The sequence below is a fragment of the Ornithodoros turicata genome, chromosome 2, assembly GCF_037126465.1.
Source record: "Ornithodoros turicata isolate Travis chromosome 2, ASM3712646v1, whole genome shotgun sequence".
Classification (NCBI taxonomy): Eukaryota; Metazoa; Arthropoda; class Arachnida; order Ixodida; family Argasidae; genus Ornithodoros; species Ornithodoros turicata.
Genome location: NC_088202.1, coordinates 28,311,496 through 28,333,000, shown reverse-complemented (window position 1 = coordinate 28,333,000; position 21,505 = coordinate 28,311,496). Strand labels below are relative to the sequence as shown.

The window sequence follows — 21,505 nt, the reverse complement described above, 5'->3', positions numbered from 1 at the left end:
ACTGTGAACGAGGATTTTACTACAGCGGAAGTAGGTTGTCTGTATGTGACCCGTGGCCAGTGTTACCAACTTAGTGGGGGGGGGGGATGTTTTCTGATTTGGCGGCTGGTAATTTTTTTTGTGTGTCTTGTATCCTGACCGGCTTCATCTCTCTCTCTCTCTCTTCTCTTCTATAATAACATCCAGTGCGAATGACCGTCGCCCCGCAATCCGTGCACGGGGGGTTACGTTAATAAATCTTTCAGAATCAATCCTTTAAGAAAAACTCTCTCAAGGTATATTGTTCTACAATACACCGCGTAAAAAGCCCCGATAAGGAATCAACCGCGCAAAAATCCCCCGCCCAAAAAACAATTGCTCAAGAATCCACCATGAAAATATATCGTCACAAAGAAACTGTTTAAAAATGTATCGTTAAAAAGACACTGTTTCAAAATATATCCTGTAGTCGAACAAGACAGCGGAGTGATAGATGTGCATCTCTACGCAGAGGATAGCAGTAAGACGTAGCTTATATTGGTGGTTTTCGCCCTGGGGGGTCCCCGAAATCCACCATTAAGAATAAACGTTTAAGAATAAAACATTCAAGAATAACCCGCTTAAACAAATGCACGGTTAAAAATATATCTCCTAAAATAAACCGCTTACTATCCCCGCTTAGAGATCACCGTTGAATAACCCACCATTAAAAATAAACTGTTTCAAAATCCCCTCACCATCTAGCACGGAGGCGGACTGATTGCAATTTACGCCGGGTTATATCATGTTATGTTAGGTTAGTTTAGTTTGGTTTCGGTTAGTTTGGGATAGATTAGGCTAGTTTGGCCTTGTGAGGTTCGGTTAAGCCCCTTGCTTGCAGTTCACCTTGATTTGGGCCATACCACATGACTCTAGCTACTGTAGGGTGGATTTGGGGGGATTCTGAAACGATTTATTTTTAACGATATATTCTTAACCGTGGATTCCTTAGCGTTTATATTTAAACGGGGATATTTCGACGATCATTTTTGTGCGTTTATTTTTAAGCGTATATTCTGGGAGATATATTTTTAACAGTGGGTACTTACGCGTTTATTTTTGAAAGATTATTTTTAATGGTTTCAAACGGGATACACCCGTGCTCTGAGTTAGCTTTACACTGACGTTCAAGTGAAGTACGCTTGCTTCGCGTACGAAGTATGGAAGTCCGATGTACGAAGTATACTCATGGCAGGAGTCCAATTAAATTCGCCGACTTTGGGACTATTTGTCGAAGCGGATTGTCTATTTCACTCGCGGCCATACCAAGTGACAGTAACAACCGTATGGTTGATTTTGGGGGGATTTTGAAATGATTTATTTTTAACGACATATTCTTAACCGGGGATTCCTTAGCGTTTTTATTTACACGGGGGATATTTGAGCGATTATTTTTGCGCGTTGGTCTTTAAGCATATATTCTGGGAGATTTATTATTAACCGTGGCTACTTACGCGTGATCCAAAGTTATCTGAACAACAACAAAAAAGTAATTGATAACAGTACAGACATTAGGGGGTAAGAAAGATCATAATAGCATATTCCACCGAAAAGAACATCGTGTCGCCCATAAACTATCATACGGAACATTACCTTCCTATGCCTAACCGTGATTTTAACAGCGTTTATATTGAGAGCGTGTATTTTTAAGCGGTTTATTTCAGAAAATGGAGTTTGAAGGGGTGGAATTTTAAGCGTGGGTTTTTTACTGTTTTATTTTAAAATATTTCTTTCGGCGTACAGCCATTGGTAATGATCTTAAAATTGTGCTACTAGAGTCCGGTTTAAACACAGACACCAAGCACAAAAATCGTGAGTCATTCCTAGTATCAAAATTTAACGCCCTATAAATCCGCACTGTCTCAATATCAGCCCCGGTTCCGTTCATCTGTTAATCGCGTTTTAACCTCCCTATTCCCAAAGCAAAGCATACTTTCACCCTTTTTCCACCAACTCGGACAGACATATCCTGTCGCCGATGAGCATTAAGTAGGACTAGTGTTGCCACCTTTCGGGGTGAAAAATACCGTCTGAGGGAGAGGAGGTGGAATAGAGGGAAAGGAGGAAAGGCTCGTGGGAAAGGGAAAGTGGGTGAGGAACGTTCCAGCTGGCTCGACACAACCACCAACAGCTTTGCACAACCACTGCTCTTGTCCTCTCCGAACACAATAACAATAACAGTGAATAATAATTATAATGGGTAACTAAGAAAACGACTGGTGACTGCGGAGTTAGGTCTGTGCTCCAGATTTATTCAAGCTGCAGTGGAATGTTCAAGGGAAAACCCCGTAAAAGCCCTTATGAAAGGTCTTGAGTCACAAATACCGGCAAAAGGCTACCGGTATCACCTTACCGGCAACTGGCAGAGCGCGCAAATAACCGGCCGTGCCGGTATAATACCGGCCTGGTGGCAACCCTAAGTAGGACCGCCACCCCGTGGGCCGCCTTTGGTGTCTTGTCTCCACTTGTCCTTCCCAGTGTAAATCCCGCGAACCCCGACATAATGGCAAGGTCACTCGCAAGGCAGGTTCCTCTCCTCCTCCTTTTTTTCACGTGGCATCCTGTTGACTATATAATGTACACCATGTGCCCTGTTGTCTTTCACACCTGAAGAAATGTAACGGGGGCTTGTGTGATTAAATAAGTTCAAAACTTCAGTGTTGGATTTTTGTCCAGTTTGTACAGTTTACTCTGAGACTTAACGTCGCTTAGTACTTGTAATGCTAGGGAATCGCTTTCACTCTTTATGCATGTCTTCTTTCGTTACTTTACCACACAATGATCCAGTCCGTATGAGAGTCGCCATGATTACTATGGGAAAATCCGACGTTCGGCATCCTGCCGTAAGGGGCGACGACTGTATGAAGTGGTTCATTTATAAGTGTCACAATCACATTAGGCTCTGAATATATTTGAATATATCTCTGACTGCCTATGTAGTGGCCGTATTGAGAGAGTATTGTGACATGATGATGATGATTGGAGTTTTAATGGCGCATTAACTACATAGGTCATAATGCGCCAACACTGTGATTAAAATAAGACTAGCAAGAAGTAGGTGCAGTACTTAAAAAAAAGGGGAGAAGTAACATCTAAAATACAAAAACTAAAAACTACACAACTACACAAAACTTACAATTGTATTGTGACAACCGATGTGTCTTTTCTGCAGCCGCAGTGGCCCTTCTTGCTGGAAACCTTTGGATGACCAGGATTTGGCTCCACCGATGCTACCGGGTTCGAATTTTAGCGCTTCGACGTTTTGCTTGCTCGCCAATAAGGCTAAATATACTGGCGGCAAAGTTGTAAGCACAGCTCTGTTTTAACGTGGCCGCCTAAAATCAACTTCTGTGAACTGTGCCCTTTGTCAAACGCAGGATGACGACTGCAGGATAAATTGCAGAACAAGAAATAACACTTCAGAATACTTTGTTGGTCGAGATGGCATGGAATGTCCAAGCAATCCCACTAAGGTAAGGCAACGGTTCGAGTTTTCCTTCTGTCTTTGAAGGCGCGGCATCTGGTTGGGCCTCACTATCACCAAATGCTCATAACAACTGACTACCCATAAGCAACGATTGCTCAGATAGAGAGAGAAAAAAATTGTTGGTTTTGAGCGTTTGGGCTAATGAGCATAACGTATTCAAAACCACCGAGCCCCGACAACCCATAAGCACCGAAAGATGAGAAAGTACAAAAGACGCACTCTCTTGCCACCTGCTAGAAGCGACGTCTTACACGGGCAGACGACCCGTTTACAGTACACACAATGTCACTACAACCTTATATGCTTGCAGCACGAAGTTTTGAGAGCAGGGTGATTCCATCACAACTCAGGCAAGGTGGTCCGGGCACTATCAGTAATTTTTATTGAAAAAATATATGTTGTAGCCTAGCTAGGATTGAAAAGGGAACAGTAGTTTTCGTAGTTCCCGAGAAAAAAAATCCAAAAGGATATTGCAGGTCCGACGCGCTTTCAGGCATAGCGATTTTGGCGTTCACTAAACTACCTTTCCAATGGACGCATTCACTGCTTTGAATTTTTAGCTGACAGTGTGAGGAAAAAGATTCAAAGCCGTGAACGCGTTCGTTGGAAAGAGAGTGAACGCCAAAATGGCTATGCCTGAAAGCGCGTCGGACCTGCCATATTCTTTCAGATTTTTTTTCTCGGGAACTATGGAAACAAGAGAAAACATACTTGCCGTCCCCTTCTCAATCTGAGCCAGGCTACAACATCTATTTTTTCGATAAAAATTACTGATGGTGCCCGGACCACCTTGCCTGAGTTGACATGTAATCACCCTGCACTGTCTTATTGTGTTCGTTATTCCTCTCCTGTCATTGCTTAATTGCACGCATCGTCTTTCAATATTAAAATGTGCTCTACCGTTTGCGTTATGCGGCGGCGCGCCAGGCATCTGCAAACGCCGTACGCACCCTTCGTGGCCGCTCCATAGCGTGTGATGCACTGACTGACGACTCTTGTATCCCGCACGGCTGCCGCTTCTTCTTTCTTTTTCTTTTTTCGTTTAATGTGCTCTACATTCTGCTGTTGCGCCATCCTATGGCGCACCGAATAACGGCAAAAGGGCAAGGGTTCAGGTCAGCTGGTACATAGTGAAAAAACGGAACCCGAGAAAGGGACAGAGGAGGGACGACACGACACGTTCTCGAACACAGCAAACCCTTTAATGACAAGAATCACGTACGTACGTACCCAACAACTTCCGAATCGGTGGCAAGAGGGCAACCGACGCCACGCTTACACAGTTTCCCCTCGTGACAATCTCTTTGGGTGGATTCATACGATGCAACTTTTTGCTGCAACTCTGTTCCCGCTACAGTTGCGCGCAACCGAAATTGCACCAAAAAGGTCCCTTTCATACGGCGAGCAACTCGGAATGCCGTAGTTGTCACCGAGCTCGCCAGATGGCGCGAAAAAACGTCATTGTCATCATTTTCGTCCAATCGCACTGCGACTTCCGCTCGTTACGACATCAATCCGTTGAGAGTTTGATAATTATGCATAATTTCCACTGGTCAGTGATAATTTCATCGTCTCGCGTACTGCCGCCGCAATAACTGACACATAGAAGTCTTCCTGATTGGTAGCGCTTGGAAGGCGGAGCCGTGTGATTGACAGGTTGCAGCTAGAGTTGCAGGAGAAATCGCTCGTGAAGCGATCGGCTGTGCAACTCCTGCAACTCGAGTTGCGCAACCAGAGCTTCGCGTTCACACGGTGCAACTTGGTGGCGCAACCTGGTTGCACGCAACTAAAGTTGCATCGTGTGAATCGACCCTTTGTATTGCCTTAAAAGTCTGGCTAAAGGGTTCCCCGGCCTTCGACGAGACAAGTGTCCTGTGGGGGGGGGGGGGGGGGATATGTTTATTGAGAAAAAAGAAAGGAAAGGTCAGCCAGACGGAGGTCGGCTTGCTATTCAAAAAAAAAAAGAAAAAGAAATCCAAAGTGTCCTGGATTCTGTTCGGGGCCCTGAAGCCAGACTGTTACATAGAGATACATGTACATAGTTACATATGTACATTATTACATGTACATAGTTAGTTAGTATTGTATGTACATGTGTGTTAGTACATGTACATAGTTATTACATGTACATAGTTACAATGTACATGTTACATAGAGAATACAAAGAGATTCACACGAGGGGAAATTGTGTAAGTGTGCACTCTAAAAACAAAAAAGGGAGTCAGGGTGACTCCCCTTGGTGGAGTCAAACCCTGCGACATATATAACCCCCTCTCCTGGACTATGACTCCATCAAGGCATGGGGGTCATTTGATGCCATCAAGAGGAGTCATTTGACTCGCACTGGTATGAATCTGTTTTGACTCCTACCGGCATCAAGTGACCCCATGGGGGGAGTCACTTGATGCCCCAGGGAGTGGGGGGACCTTCAACCCCCACACAAAAAATACACCAAAACGAAGCGCCGATTGCAATAAATTCTGTTTCCCTGCAGTACTCTCTAACTGCACCAGTTCTTGACCTGAACGTACAAATATAAATTCACTTTGATCACTTACATCAAGGTGTACTGGCAGTTAGAACATACAGCAGAAATACATAATTTATTGCAAATGGCATTTTGCATTTTTGACAAGTTACTGAATGGTTCCAGACTGATAGGCTTAAGATCTGAGATTTTTATTGCTTGGACAATTAGCACCCCTTAGATGTTGATGTTGATGAAGAAAAATACTAGGGAGAGGTTGAGACAAGATGGCAGCAATAGGCTGCAACGACTAGGTTATACATGATTTGCTGTTTAAATTGAAAACCTGAACAACCTGCTCAAGTTTGACGTTGTTCACAGCCCTACACAAATCTGATTATCCACATCGATTAAGAACTAGCAGTCGCTGAGCGTGGAGGGTACTGACTGTCTGTCCTATACTTCATGAAACCTGTCGTATATGTACAATAGACGACGACAACGAGACTCTCTCATTGTCGGGGACTAGCGCGAGCTGGTGAATGCTGGTAACGTCATTAAATGTTCTGCTGTTCTACGGGCTGGTCGTCTCCTTGGCTTCTGTCCTCAGATCTGCACACGCCGGACCACGACATGGTGGCAGCGGTCAGTGGCTACTGATCCCACGTCTCAGCCTACAATACTGCCGCGAGTTGCTGGCGCAGCATTTCTGCATACCCATGTCGAACGACGAGCCGACTCCGGGAACTTCTGCCACGTCGACGGTACCGCACACGTCCTCCTCCTTCAACCCCTTCGCGATCGAACTCCCCGAGCGGTTCGACTTCCGACACCCCGAGAGTTGGAAACGGTGGATTGTGAGGTGGGAGCGGTACCGCGTCATATCGGGCCTCCAGAACCAGAATGCCGACACGCAGATCAATACGTTTCTGTACGCCATGGGAAGCGAAGCGGAGGACGTCCTGGTCTCTCTACGTCTCGGCGATGAGGAAGCAAAGGACTACAACAAGCTGAAGTCGCGTTTCGAGAAGCACTTCATTCCGAGGCGCAACGTCATTTTCGAACGCGCGCGCTTCAACCAGCGCAGCCAGCTAGAACATGAGGCCGTCGAGGAATTCGTGATGGATTTACATCGTCTGGCAGAGAGCTGCGACTTCGGATCCCTGAAGGACGAACTTATCCGAGACCGGTTAGTAGTCGGACTCCGGGACAAGAATTTGAGCGAGAAGCTTCAGTTGGACGCTAATCTGACTTTGGAGAAAGCAGTCAACACGGCTCGCCAGTCGGAAACGGTGAAGGGCCAACAGCCTGTTGTTCGGGGAAATGGTCTGTCTTCCTCGACAACCACGCCTGCGCTGGACGCGGTAACTCAACATCCCTGCCAGGGAACCAACAACTCTCGACGGACTCGCCGACCCACCCCTCGTCACTCAGCTGGGCAAAGCGTTCAGCAACGGAGCGCCTGCCGATGGTGTGGGTCAGCGCAGCCACACGAAAGAGCACAGTGTCCGGCACAAGGGAAGCAGTGCATCCTTTGCCAGAAGCTTGGACATTTCGCAACGGTCTGCCAGTCGCGAAAGGCCAACGAGCCAGGGAAACAGTCCCGCGCAAAGCGTCCTGGCCCCTCTCGGGGACCAACTCCCAAGACCGTCTTGGAGGAAGTCTTCTTAGGCACGATCAGCAACAAGTCACCCACCACTGATCCCTGGTTTATCACAGCGCGGGTCCAGGAAACCGACATCCGGTTTAAAGTGGATACAGGAGCGGATGTGACAGCTATACCGGCATCAGCTCTGCCGCCCAAGGATCTGTCGTGCGTGACACGGCCTACTAAGGTGCTATACGGGCCGGGAAGGTCGAAGATCGACACAGTGAGACAGCTCAAAGTCGACATAACATGGAATGGACGGACAACCCGTCAGGACGTTTTTGTCGTCCGACACCTACAGCATGCGCTTCTCGGGCGTCCGGCCATCCAGTCACTCAACGTGCTCCCGCAAATACTGGCAGTGGAAGAAAGCTCTACAAGCGACCCCATTGCATCGAAGTACAAGAAGTTGTTCGGACCGTTAGGCCATATGAATACGGCATACGACATCAAGCTAGTCGCAGGTGCAAAGCCACACGCAGTGAATTATCCCAGGCGGGTGCCCATCCCCCTGTTGCCCAGCGTGCAGGCAGAATTAAAGCGGATGGAGGGTCTCGGAGTTATCCACCAAGTCGACCGCCCTACAGCTTGGTGTGCGCCGATGGTCGTAGCAAAGAAGAAGGATGGGAAACTGCGCATCTGCGTAGACTACGCAGAACTGAACAAACAAGTCATGCGCGAGAGGCTTATCATGCCAACGGTGGAGGAGAATTTATGCCATATCAGCGGTGCCAAGCTCTTCAGCAAGCTTGACGCAAACGCAGGGTATTGGCAGGTGCCACTTTCCCCACCAAGCTCCGAGTTGACCACGTTCATCACGCCGTTCGGGCGATACAGGTTTCTGCGACTGCCGTTCGGAATCTCCACAGCGCCCGAATTTTTTCAGAGGGGGATGCTACGCATCTTGGAGGGCTTGGAAGGCACGTCCTGTCATATGGACGACATTCTGATCTACGGCAAAGACCAAGCCGAACACGACCAGCGCCTGGAAGCCGTGCTCAAGACGCTAGCCAAAGCGGGTGTGACACTCAACCCACAAAAGTGTCAGTTTCGAAAAACCAGGATAGAGTTCCTCGGCCACATCCTGGATGCAGAGGGTATATCCGCGGACCCTGCGAAAACAGAGGCAGTTCGTCGTCTGCCACCGCCGAGAAATGTAGCGGAGCTACGATCATTTTTCGGCATGGTGAACCACCTCATGAAGTTCCTACCTGGGCTAGCGGAGAAGACCAAGCCATTACGCGACCTCCTGTCGCAGGACGCTGCGTGGCTGTGGAGCCCTCGACAACAACAAGCGTTTGAGAGCATTAAGGATGACCTCACAAGAACGCCGGTCCTCGCCTTTTACTCGCCGGAACGGCCAATCACGCTATCTGTCGACGCATCGTCCTATGGTCTCGGTGCAGTACTGCTGCAGGAAGAGACAGACGGACATCGGCGTCCAGTCGCGTACGCATCACGGGCATTGAGCGAGGCAGAACAGCGCTACGCCCAAGTGGAAAAAGAAGCACTTGCAATCGTCTGGGCATGCGACAAATTTCGCATGTACGTCTTGGGGCTGCAGTTTCACGTCGAGACGGACCACAAGCCGCTGGTGCCGATCTTCTCGGCGAAGAGGTTGGACGAGCTGACCCCTCGCCTCCAGCGCTTGCGGCTCCGTACGTTGGAGTACGACTTCACCATCACGCACGTACCGGGGAAGCAGCTTTTCACAGCCGACGTACTCTCCAGAAACCCCTTGACGAGCAACTGGGCCGAGGACTTTACTCTCGCAAGGGAACTCAAAGAATACGAGGCTCTCGCTCTGGATCTACTGCCTGCTTCGTCCGACATGCTGACACGCATAAGGGAATCGCTACCGCAAGACGCAACACTCAGCCTCGTGATGGAGTACTGCAGCACGCAGTGGCCGTCAGTAACCGTCCTCACCGAAGAGTGCCGAAAATACGTCACCGTGGCCGATGAACTGGCACTGATCGACGACCTCCTGCTGAGAGGAACTCGGCTTGTCATTCCGGCAGCGCTTCGACACGAGGTGATGACCCATCTGCACACCGGCCATCAAGGCATTACGAGGTGCCGGGCAAGAGCTAGGGAAGCTGCATGGTGGCCGGGCATCAGTCAGCACCTTCATGACTTCATCAAGAGGTGTCCCATCTGCCAGATGCACAGAAAGCCCACAACAGAACCCTTGCTTCAAACGCCTCTACCAGAACGGCCGTGGCAGGTGATTGGCATGGATATATTCCACGAAAATCGACAAAACTACCTTGTGGTCGTAGACTACTTCTCGAAGTTTTTCGAGGTCTCACACCTCAGAACGACCACATCGTCGGACTTGATTGCAGAGCTCAGACCAATGTTCGCTCGCTACGGCATGCCAGAAGTGGTACGCTCAGACAATGGGCCCCAGTTTGCATCATCCGAATTTCGACGGTTCCTGGCAGCGTGCGGGAGTACGCACATAACATCCAGCCCATACTACCCACAAAGCAATGGACAAGCTGAGCGCTCTGTGCAAACTGCAAAGTCCCTCATGGCGAGGTCGCCGGACTTGCATCAAGCACTACTCGCTTACCGCACAACGCCGGGTGCATGCGGTTACACGCCAGCTGAACTACTGATGGGACGCCAGCTCCGTTCCAATGTACCTGTCCTGCCTACTACGCTGACTCCTTCATGGCCACACCTGCGGAAGTACCGCCGGAGATACAAACGGGAGCAAGCCGTTCGTGCGGCTTCCTATAACAAGCGACGCCGGACCAAGGAGCGCCCGGAGCTACGTAGCAACACGGCAGTGCGGATCTTCGCAGGGGCAGCAGCGCACGGAACTGTCTGCACTGAGGGACCAACGCCAAGGTCGTATATGGTCCAGACTTCGTCTGGGGTAACCAGACGGACGAAGCAACATCTTCAGGAGGGGGCGATGGCACAGCCGACGACGTTGAAGCCACCGGTACCGCCTCAGAAAAGTATAGGTACCACGCGGTACGGTCGAACTGTGAAGCAGCCTGATCGCTATGGCTACTAGCGGAGGGGTGCAGTGTTTTGTGTTATAGGGAAACATGATGTGTCACCTGAAATGAACACATGGGTTTGCTGTGCTAAAAGGGGGAGATGTCGTATATGTACAATAGACGACGACAACGAGACTCTCTCATTGTCGGGGACTAGCGCGAGCTGGTGAATGCTGGTAACGTCATTAAATGTTCTGCTGTTCTACGGGCTGGTCGTCTCCTTGGCTTCTGTCCTCAGATCTGCACACGCCGGACCACGACAAAACCAGTTTCATCCAGTTCGAGTGAACAGCTGACTTATTCAACTTTTGACCAGGATGAATGTTATTGTTCTTGTTCTTTTTTTCCTTTTGCGGTCAGACGAAATTATCATCTACAAGGTTGTGCCTTCAAAGACCCATCCGTCTGATATTTCATGTATTGCAGACACGGAAAAATGGTACCTGTGAATTTTCGAACGGACAGAGAACGAATTCGCATTGCCGGAGAGAAAAAATGGAATGTGATTCGACATTAAAAGCTTCCTAAAAGTGCGCAAAACGTATTGAAATAGGTTTCTAACAGCATGAACGTCTTGCTGATGTGCTTGCTGGTGATGCTGCTGCAGAATTCAAGTAGCGCTTGCATACTTTCCGTTGATGCTGCCATTGCTACTGTATAAGAAGTTTGCAAGTAACACTTACGCGCTGTCTTCAAAATATTTCTGTATGCTGTTTCATGCCTTCGAGTAACGTTTTGCTGCTATTCCAAATTAATTCCCAGTCCCCCCGCCCCCTGATAACAGGAATAGGTTCTGTGTTCTTGCACCCTCAGAGGTGTCCATCACACAGCTGTAGCACGCAAAATACTGAATAGGGGCGAGCTTTCCGAGGCAACCCCCTCTACGATGGAGCATTACCTGGAAGGTAATGAAGCACAGCAACTAGTTATGGCAACTAGTAGTTCTTAATCGATGTACATTATGAGATTTGTGCAAAGTTTCAATCTGTATGAGCTATAAACGGTGGTTCCACGTTAATGTAACAGTTAATCAGTTAAGCTCCAGGACTGTACACAACGTTAACGGTAAAGAAGGTGGCGACCAGCAATGCCGCTGTGTCCTCCATGCAGGATGCCCGACCATGAACCCTTCGGTCAAAACAGAGAATGATGCAGAAATTTGCAGGTCATCTCCTGTGCGATGGATGATGGTAGGATACATATGAACCTCCCCGGGCTTCTGCAAGTAAAATATATTAAGAGTGAAATTATGAAGAGTGAAGAGTGCCAGGAAAACAATACCACATTATCAAATAATAATAATTAATAATAAATAATTTATAATAAATAAATAAATAAATAATTTCATAAGTTCTATCTCTTCCGCGGAAAATGCATACCATAATTCAGGGGTTAAAATTGAGTTGGTATAAGGTTAAATGAGGACGTTTCTCATCAGCACTGCAGTGATGTGATTGACCTAAGCCATTTTAGAGGGCCTACTGCAGCAGGGAAAAAGCCCTTTTCAAGCAACAAAACGGTGCTTTTGAGCAGATATGCTACATAATCAGGTGCACACTATATACTTTATTTTTAATGCACTTTCAAAAGAGTGTTGTACATGTGGTCACCGAAGCCGAAGCCCATCTCCTTGTAGCGATTGTCATGTGCTGCAATCAGTAGAAGTAGGTTACCTGTAATGACAAAAATTAGACCAGTGTTCGTAACAGCAACCGAACGGTGTCAAAATTCGAAAATTCCAGGTGAAGTACAGTACACAATTGAATATAGATAACTGCGAATAATTTCTCATTTGTCATTTTCTGCCGATACGTTGCAGTCACAGTGCCAAATACAAACGAAATAGTCAAAGAAAATGCCAAAGTTAGCTTATTGGTGAAAAAGCACTATGTGTGCTCTAAACACTATGACATCTTTTTTTAGTTATTTTCGCACTCAATTTAAGCGCTGTGCTTTCACGTAGTGCAATAATCACATAGGCTGAACGTGACCAACATTTCTTTCAAGTTTCTCGTTCCAAAACACCAATTAATTGATCGCCTATTACGAGCGTTCTCGCAAATCTTTTGCGTTATCGCGTTAGGGACGTCATGGGACATCTGCGATAAGTAGCGGAAACACAGCACGCAAACACAGCAATGACTTCAAAAATGAAAGAAAGCGTGATAGCGATCGGGCTCGGGTGCTCCATCCTGTCATATTCCTAATCCTTAGATATCTTATTTCTATGGCTTTACTATTGCCGGGCCCCAACAGGTAGGAGACAAACGCATAAGCAGTTTCACGCTTTAAACAACACATGTCAGGAAAAGGTTTCCTAACAGCAGGATACCGGACTAACGCCTGCAAAACAAAAGCGAAACTACGAATAGGAGACGCGCCTACTGTTCCGCGATTACTTGTGCTGCCCGCTGATTAGACACGCGCTAAACAAGCAGAGGGTCAGAGCTGGAGGCTTGCCTTCGCTTTTAACAGCGCAAGCGGATCTTTGCGCAGGCCTGGCACGGACTCCTGATATTTTGCGAAAATGTAGTAGGATGTAGCAGGGCTGGCTGCATGGCGCAATTGTCGGAACAACCACATCACTGGACTGCAGCCCGCCGTTGCTGTACAGGGTGTTTCAGTTAGCACGATAAAAAATTCTGGCTCACGACGTACTCGCCGGACGATTGTGGGGCTTTCGGAAATTACCTTCTGGAAACTTTTGCCACCATTCAGGAAGGTTTCGGACAATTTGTAATTGTGGGAAATTTATTTTTTTCAATTGGACTTTGAAAACTGCCAAGCGAACCTCACTTTTCTTTTCGCAGAAATATGAAGTCCTCCGCTGATGACTGCGGACCCAACGGAAACTATACAGAGTATCGCCCCAGAAATAGCTGAAAAAAGATTAGTAAAATTTCCGCTTTATCCCCGCCTGCTCAATTGTCGCGAAGAAAAGTGCATGGAATATGCGGAGAGAGGAGGAAGTGACCCCCTCTTGTTTTACCTTTCTTTCCCGCACGTTGACCTTGATGCTGAGGACAACCGTCTTATCACAAAAAAACGCGAAACAAATGAAGGCGGGGATAGTTCATTCTCCAGACGAACTCCAAGCAGCATAACGTACTGGAGGTCCAGTGCAATAGGCGTGGACGGGTAGGTGGATGACCTTGAACAGACGCATGAAACTAAAGAACATTGATAAGAAAATCAAGCAGGCCTGGCTAAAGCGTAATTTTTACCCTTTTCTTTCAGGATTTCAGTTGCGATACTGTGCATAGTTTTTGTTGGATCTGTTGGGCGCTTATCTGTGGATGACTTCATATTTCTGTAAAAAAAACGTGAGGTTCGCTTGGCAATTTTCGAAGTTCATTTGACTAAAAATATTAAAAATTGTCCAAAGCCTTCCTCTATGGTGGCAAAAGTTTCCAGAAGGTATTTACCGGAAGTCCCACTATGCTCCAGCGACTACGTCGCCAGTTCCAATTTTTTATCACTTTACATGAAACACCCTGTACATGCTCTACATATTAAAACATAAATGTGTACTGTAGCACAAACAAACTTCTACTGTGACCTCCCAAAGGGCAAGTTAACTGCAATGAGCCCAGCTGGGCACTCCAACTCTAGCACAACATTACCTACTCCTAAAATAAATAATTCAAACATTTAGGTAATTGGCTAGCTCAGATATCGTACAGCTGCAGTTGTAGGGCCCAATGCAAGTAGCCTAGGAGCAGTGATAGAAACTACCTGGAATAAATAATTTGATCTGTATCTATCTGTAAATATCTGTATTCAGTAAAAACCTTCTATATTAACCTAATGTATGCATGTTTGCGCATAATGTCAGTATACGCCTTCATTTTCATTATTACAGATGTTGCACAATGGCTCAGATAGGTGTATAAATATTCCACATATCTTGGAGACCCACCCACCCCTTCTCAACAAAATAGACCTACAGCACAACGAACGCTGCTTACCAACTTCTTGATGACTCCATATGTCTTCTCTCTTAGCAGTGGGGGCAGGAGGCGGAACGTAGCACTGACCAGGGCACCTAATGCGCGGAGCAAATTACAATGGCCACTAAATATTCTGAAGAGACACACCTGTAATTTACACCACAATAAGTTGAGATTGTGTAGTGCCATACCTTCAACACAGAACCATTGCATTCTGACCAACAGACCATTTCATATATAACTACAGCAGAAGGCATACCACTGAGAAGAAGGTTCATATAGTTCTGGTGTACCCAATAATTACCTTGCCAGCTAAAATAGAAGTGTTATGGGATGAGGACTACATAGGAAGCTAAGTTCTTCAAAGCGGGTGTCGAGGTCAATAACAGTGACACCATGGCTCCAGCTCCCTCCTCCCATGTATAGGTGTTGGCACACGCTTGCCGTGCTCCCGTTCCAAAAGCTAGGAGCTGGAAAACGACACAGATACCTAATGCAAAAGAGATATAATACGTAATCTCAACTGATGCCGTGTTCTGAAGTATACAGCTCACATGAAGATGTATACTGAACAGACATTCATACTTCACACACAAAAAAGAAACGAACTTCCCATAAGGGCAAAACGTACTCAAAATCAAAACAAAGCTGTATCTACCGCCATGAGGGTGTGACGCCACGTTATGCAAAGGCCAAATACAGTAATACAAACACAAAGTGCTGACCGTGGGAACGTCAGGGAATTCAACCATCTCAGGGAAAAGAGGTGCAGGGATACGGCCAGAAATGCACTGGAGCTGCAGGGATGCAGGCGCCATTCCAAGTAGGAGTATGAAGTGGTGATGTCATGTATCGTTTCCTGAGAGAGATACATGATGATACATATGAGGTACATACACACATATCTTGAAGTCGAGGGGGAAGCTTGCGTGCATTTCCTCGACAGGTGTTCAATATTGGATAGATATTCTATGCCTATCTCTATCTCTTCTATATACCTCTATATCCTACCGGGAGATATTCTATGCGTAGATATTCTCTGTGCGAGTTTGTAGTATCACATAACGCACAAGTCTTATATTCCGGGCACGAACCTGTGAACGTGGTGAATCACTCGATCTGCACATTAATATATCGCTATTCTAGCAGCTGTATTTATAAAAATGAGACATTACGTGAAAATTCTGTCCTGCGTTGAACTGGTCGTGCAGAGGAATGCATCAGGTGAAAAAGTAAAAAAAAAAAAAAAGGTCATCAGCCGAATTGACGACGTCGAGGGCGTGGAGCGCCGTGCTCTCATGAATGTCCACAATATCCCAGCCGCTCTGTCTTTCACCTGAATAATGCAAAGGCAGACCACAGTGACAAGCACATTCGAAAAACGTGGGGGGGGGGGGACAAGTGATTTGTATGCTCAATGACACAGCAACATGCAGGCAGACGGGACACTGTTTCAACATGCCCTAAGCCCGCGCGTGTGTCCGATCGACGTGTCTCCCCTTTGCATTGTCCCACGCCCATACCAAACGTGAGTGTGGCACAGCTGCGACCCCCAGTCAAATAATTATAGTGTTCCTGTCCAATATGTGCACTTTTGTGCGGGTGGCGAACTCCACACAGCTCGCTATCGAGTATTTTCAGCGACAAAGCAATCCCAAAGCAACACCCTTAGACACACTATTCCCCACACAGCTACTTCTCACTTTATTTCCGGTTTCTTTTCTTTTCTTTTTATTTATTTTAGTCTTCTTCCATTTAATCTCTTCCTTTGCGGAATAGCAAGCCAACGTCCCGTTTGGCTGGCCTTTCCCCCGTTTTTTGCCCTTTCGTCTCATAAATACCCCCCCCCCCCCCCACACACACAGCACAACTGTCCGTGTATTCGTTGTGCAAAGAAGCACAGAAAACGCATGCAATACAACGAAATCAAATATTCACGTACCTGAATCAGCAGTTTGTCCGTTACGGTATCGAAAGCTTGAGTCCCGTAATGCCTCCTTTACGTCATCTGCACGGTGATCGCCTCTCATTGCGATTTTGCTTCGTCGACGACTTGTACTGCACAAACAGAGTGACAGTCGTGCTATCCTCATGCAAACGTCTGGCGAAAATGATAAACGAAAAGCTACAAAACTACGAGTACAAAAACCAAAAACCATGTGCAAGAAGCCTTGCAGCAGTTTCACAACCGTTGGCGGTAACGAAAATGCGGAGCGGCGAATCCCGGAGCCTCAAAGAAGCCGGAGAAGTTGGGAGGCGCATTATACGTGTATGTGTATGCTTTCGCTTTTTCATTTTAGTTTTCAATTGTCTAAGAAGTTGCACAAATCATTGTTTGTGCATGACACATTGGCAGAGCAAACGTTTTACTGCATGCATGGAGGAAGGAAAGAGAGGAGGAGCCCTATTGTTCTGAGAGGTGAAGCCGACATTGGGTGCCACTCCAGTAACATCACCGCTCGCCTTCCGATTTCGGTTACATACATCTGTATGGGAGCCCCCAACGCATAGTTTCGGAATACTTGGAGAGGTGTGGTGGTAGCACGTCCAAGTGGCCCCCAAAGTGGCGTGTGCAAAGCGACCTCATTGGGCTGTTCAGGTAACGTGACCCTCGCATGGCTCCAAAGAAGACAGCTCACTTCCTATCCTCGCGTCACTTGGCCCACGCTTCTCTCTTCTGTAGAAGAGCAGTTCGGGCGCCTCCTTGTCTTCTTCCCTGCATGACAGCATGCGAGCAACCGTTTCACGCAGTCTCACGTTTTGAGGACGCTGCTGGCTACTCAACTCTCCTCCCGTCCCGTTTGCATCCGCAACAGATTCCGCGCCCGAAGGAGTGCGAGAAGGAAGGGAGAGGTCATTGTCGGAGAAACGGCGAAAGGGTGTAAAGCGCGCATGTGACGCCTCGCGACTCCCTTTTATTTTTATTTTTTTGTTAGAGTGTGGCGTCGGTTGCCCCCTCGCCACCGGTTCGGAAGTTGTTGGGTACGTAGGTGATTCTTGTCATTAAAGGGTTCGCTGTGTTCGAGAACGGGTCGTGTCGTCCCTCCTCTGTCCCTTTCTCGGGTTCCGTTTTTTTGCACCGAATAACGTCAGGAACCACGCTGACCTTTGCAGAAGGTTCCCTCATAGAGCTATCGCTGTACAAATGCGGCTTTCAATACAAGATGGAATTGGAAGCATGGTAGAGGGAGACCCGCAAAATAGAACGTTCTAGAAAGTGAGCTGTGTTTCTAAAGGAAAGTGGGTTGGGGTGCGTTACTGATTCTACGAACCGTGAGAGGAACGCCTGGTGCTTCCATGTCGGGCGATTTAGGCTTGTAATGCTGAAGGAGTACGTTGCTCCCTCGATTGCTCAGACAGGCAACTAGGCTGAAGAATAACAATCCGTACATTCTCAAGAAACAGACATTCTGTGCGCAGACGCTTAGGTGCACGTGCATTTCTATGCGTGTTTTTTAGGTGTATGCGTGGTGCAGGCGTCCGTTTTGGAGAAAATATCAACATGTGCCAATTAGAAGCGGGGCATTTCGGTGTCCTTTCTTTCTGACTCGAGGGATGGGGAATAACCATAACATCGAGAACATTTATGCCTTCATGTGGTTGAGCCGTTCACCGTCAATAAATTCTACTCTTAAAGCTCAGTTACGCCAACTTGTGAGTGTTCGGAAGTATGGAACGATACTTCCTCAGGGGACACTGATTATGTGGGCAAAGTAGCTATTCGAAACTCTTCGCGGTTTTTAGAAGACCGAAATTTATTTTTTCTGTCATTCGGATTTGCGGCCCTCGAAACTTGTGTCGACCTCACACTCGAGGTCGGGGATGTTTCGACTTGGCATGACATTTCGGTTGGGTTTTTCCGCCGAGACGGCCTGATGTCTGCTGGTCTGCTGCTCAGATTGAGATCGTAGTAGTAATATAACAGTGATGCGCTATTAGTGAGCGATTATATTTCTGTGACTTCATTCAAACCCACGCGGAACGTGAGTTTTACCTCATAAAGCATTTGTTAAGCCTGTCCAGGAGGTCTCGCGGTGCGTTTTGTGTTCTGCGCTGGGTATCGAAAATGCATGAGTGGTACGCGGCCAGCAGCAAGAACGGTTCAGCGTTGTTATAACTCGCCTGAAGTCCCTCGTCCCCCTGGTCAGCTAGCCATCTTGATTGCCCGGCACGCGCCAGGGAGCCATCTTGCACGACGCCCAACTTTCCCTTTCAAGAGGGGATTAGAAGACGGCTAAGATCCTCTTCCCAGAACCGTCCACGGCGACCGACCTCATTCCCATGACCAGAGACTACTTAAGCGGCCGCCTGTGGCCTATGTTGAGAGATTCCATGTAGACCTGTAAATATACTCCGTTACTCTGCTCGAGCACTTTGCCTCTGCCTCGCTTCCTGCAAGGGTTGGGGTTCGGCTTCGCTACCAAATGTGCGGCTCGCAACAACTGGTGGCAGCGGTGGGACGGGATCCATGGCTTCAGGATGCATCTGGTGAGTGGTTTGGACCTTGCTGTTACTTGACCAGGTGTAGATTTCTGGGTTATTCAAGTCTATCCGGGGGGCTTTGATCGTTTTAGCGAGCATTAGTACGTCAGAGGTGTGTCAAGACAGTATCGTCAAACGAGAGATTGCATCATGGACCTAACACGTTTTCGGAGGGTTGATTTGCTTAACGTGTGTAAGGAATTTGGGATTACCATTGGCAGTACGGCAAAGAAGTCGCTCGTTATAGAGGCCATCCCGAACGCTGAACTTGATGAAGATGACATTAATGAAAGCCTCACTGCTATCGAAAAGAGGGAAAAGGAGGAAAAAGAGCGAGAAAAGCAAAAGGAGGAAAAAGAACGAGAAAGGCAAAAAGAGGAAAAAGAACGAGAACAACGGAAAAAGGAAGCTCAGCTTCTAGAGTTGGAGAGGTTGAAGTTAGAACTGGAACTTAGAAGAGAAACAAGTGCTACGTTCCAGGCCGCCCAACCTGCTCCGAGAGTAGAGAGCGTAGATATGTCCCGGTTTTTGCAGCCGTTCAAGATTGGACAGGATATAGGATTATTCTTAGTCAATTTCGAGCGGGCGTGTGAAAGAGAAGGCTATGCCGAAGAAACTTGGCCAGCTAGGTTGATGACGGTACTACCGTGCGAGGCCGCTGATAGCATAGCCCGTCTCTCCGCAGAAGACGCAAAAATCTACGACAAGGTTAAGCAAAGTTTGCTTAAACGCTTTCGCTTGTCTGCCGAGGCATTCAGATTAAGGTTCCGTGACGGGTCAGGTAGGAAAGTCAGTAGCTTCGCGGAGCGGGGTTTTGGGATAAAGTCCAACCTTCGTGAGTGGATGAAAAGCGCTGATGCATTCGGTGATGCCGAGAAGATTTTGGAGGTAATTGCATTGGAACAATTCCTCCAAGAGATCCCCGAAAATATCTTAGACTGGGTTCGCGACAAGTCAGGGATATCCACAATAGAAGCAGCCGCGGACCTCGCTGATGAATACGTTTCATTGAGAGGGATGGACGGAAACGAGGCCAAGAAACCCGGTAAGCAGAATAAGCCGTTCAACGGGCGAAAACGGGAACAGAAGGAGACCGAGCACGAGGAGAACTCCAAGAATGGACAAGGGAAAGGGGAACAGCAAAGAAAGGATCGTCGCGACGACAGGCAAAAAGTGAAAGCTTTTGAGAAAAAGCAGCCGATTGTGTGTCGAAAGTGCAATGAAGAAGGGCACATTGCCATAGGGTGTAGAAATTCACGCGTCGCAATGGCCTACGAAAGTGAAAGTGAGGACGACCTAATGAATCCGTACATGTATGAGCTAGAAGTAAATGGATCACCGTGCACGGTGCTACGAGACAGTGGGGCTAGTTTGGATTTGGTCCACCCGTCTTTCGTTAAGCCCGAGAACTATCTAGGCAAGTGCACGTGGATCAGACAGGTGATGGAAGAACAAACAGTGTGTCTTCCAGTAGCGGAGATAACTTTGAAAGGCCCTTTTGGTGAGCTGAAAACGGAAGCTGCAGTTGGCGATCGCCTGCCACAGAAGTACAAGTATTTGTTATCGAACCGCACAGCTCATTTAATGCGAAAATCTGGGATGAAATGGGAACCGGAAACGATTTGCGCACTAACGAGGGCGAAAGCGCGAGAACTAAAAGCTCTAAAAGACGCTGAGGTGGTCCAAGAGCACGAAACGAGCGCGAACGATGTGAGGCACGTCAGCCACGGTGAATTGTCAATGCAAGAGGATCCAAGCGAAAAAGTTACGGAAGAGCCGACCGCAAACGTAGGCAGCTGATGATGATGATGATGATGATTAGGATTTTAATGGCGCAAAGGCAACTTTGGCCATAGAGCGCCACGACAATGGTATGAATCAAAGCTAGTTAAAAATAATCGATTTCATTTAAAATCAAAACAGGAAAGGTAAAAATAGTGAAAATATTTCCGTGTTCACAGGTCGTTCAGGTAACCTATGTCTCTTAAAAAGTTGTACACATGGTTAAAACTGATGAGAGGCTCGTCCCCCAGCAAAAGCGCTGGGTGAAGAGGAATCCTATACTTGTAAAACAGTGAGAAGTGCTGTTGACGATGGCGTTCGTGATGGGTGCAAACTATGAGTATATGCATAACGGACAAGGCTGTCCCGCAATGCTCGCACTGTGGTATTTCCTCGCCTCGGAGAAGATACCCGTGTGTTAAGAAGGTGTGTCCAGCTCTCAGACGGCTGAATAGAACTTCATTTAATCGATTTTCGAAATGTTGTGCACACTGTTTTATCCGTGGTTTGATAGTGTGCAATTTGTTCAGAGTTTGCGTGTCCCAAGAGCTTTGCCATTCTTTGTTGATAACATGTCTGAGGTCTCTCAGGAGATCACTAAGAGGAATCTCAAATGCCGTAATGTCGGTATCCTGAGCAGCAGCGGCAGCACGA

The 21,505-nt window shown here is 47.4% G+C and overlaps 1 protein-coding gene across 1 annotated transcript in view; it reads left to right on the top strand.

Annotated features, from left to right (window-relative positions):
• Nucleotides 1–21,505, top strand: part of LOC135383276 (uncharacterized) — a 94,366-nt gene that overhangs the window by 43,457 nt on the left and 29,404 nt on the right. Inside the window, exons 4-5 of the mRNA XM_064612798.1 lie at nucleotides 3,191–3,323; nucleotides 3,396–3,491. Of these exons, the coding sequence (XP_064468868.1) occupies nucleotides 3,191–3,323; nucleotides 3,396–3,491 (229 nt within the window). The remainder of the gene's footprint in view (nucleotides 1–3,190; nucleotides 3,324–3,395; nucleotides 3,492–21,505) is intronic.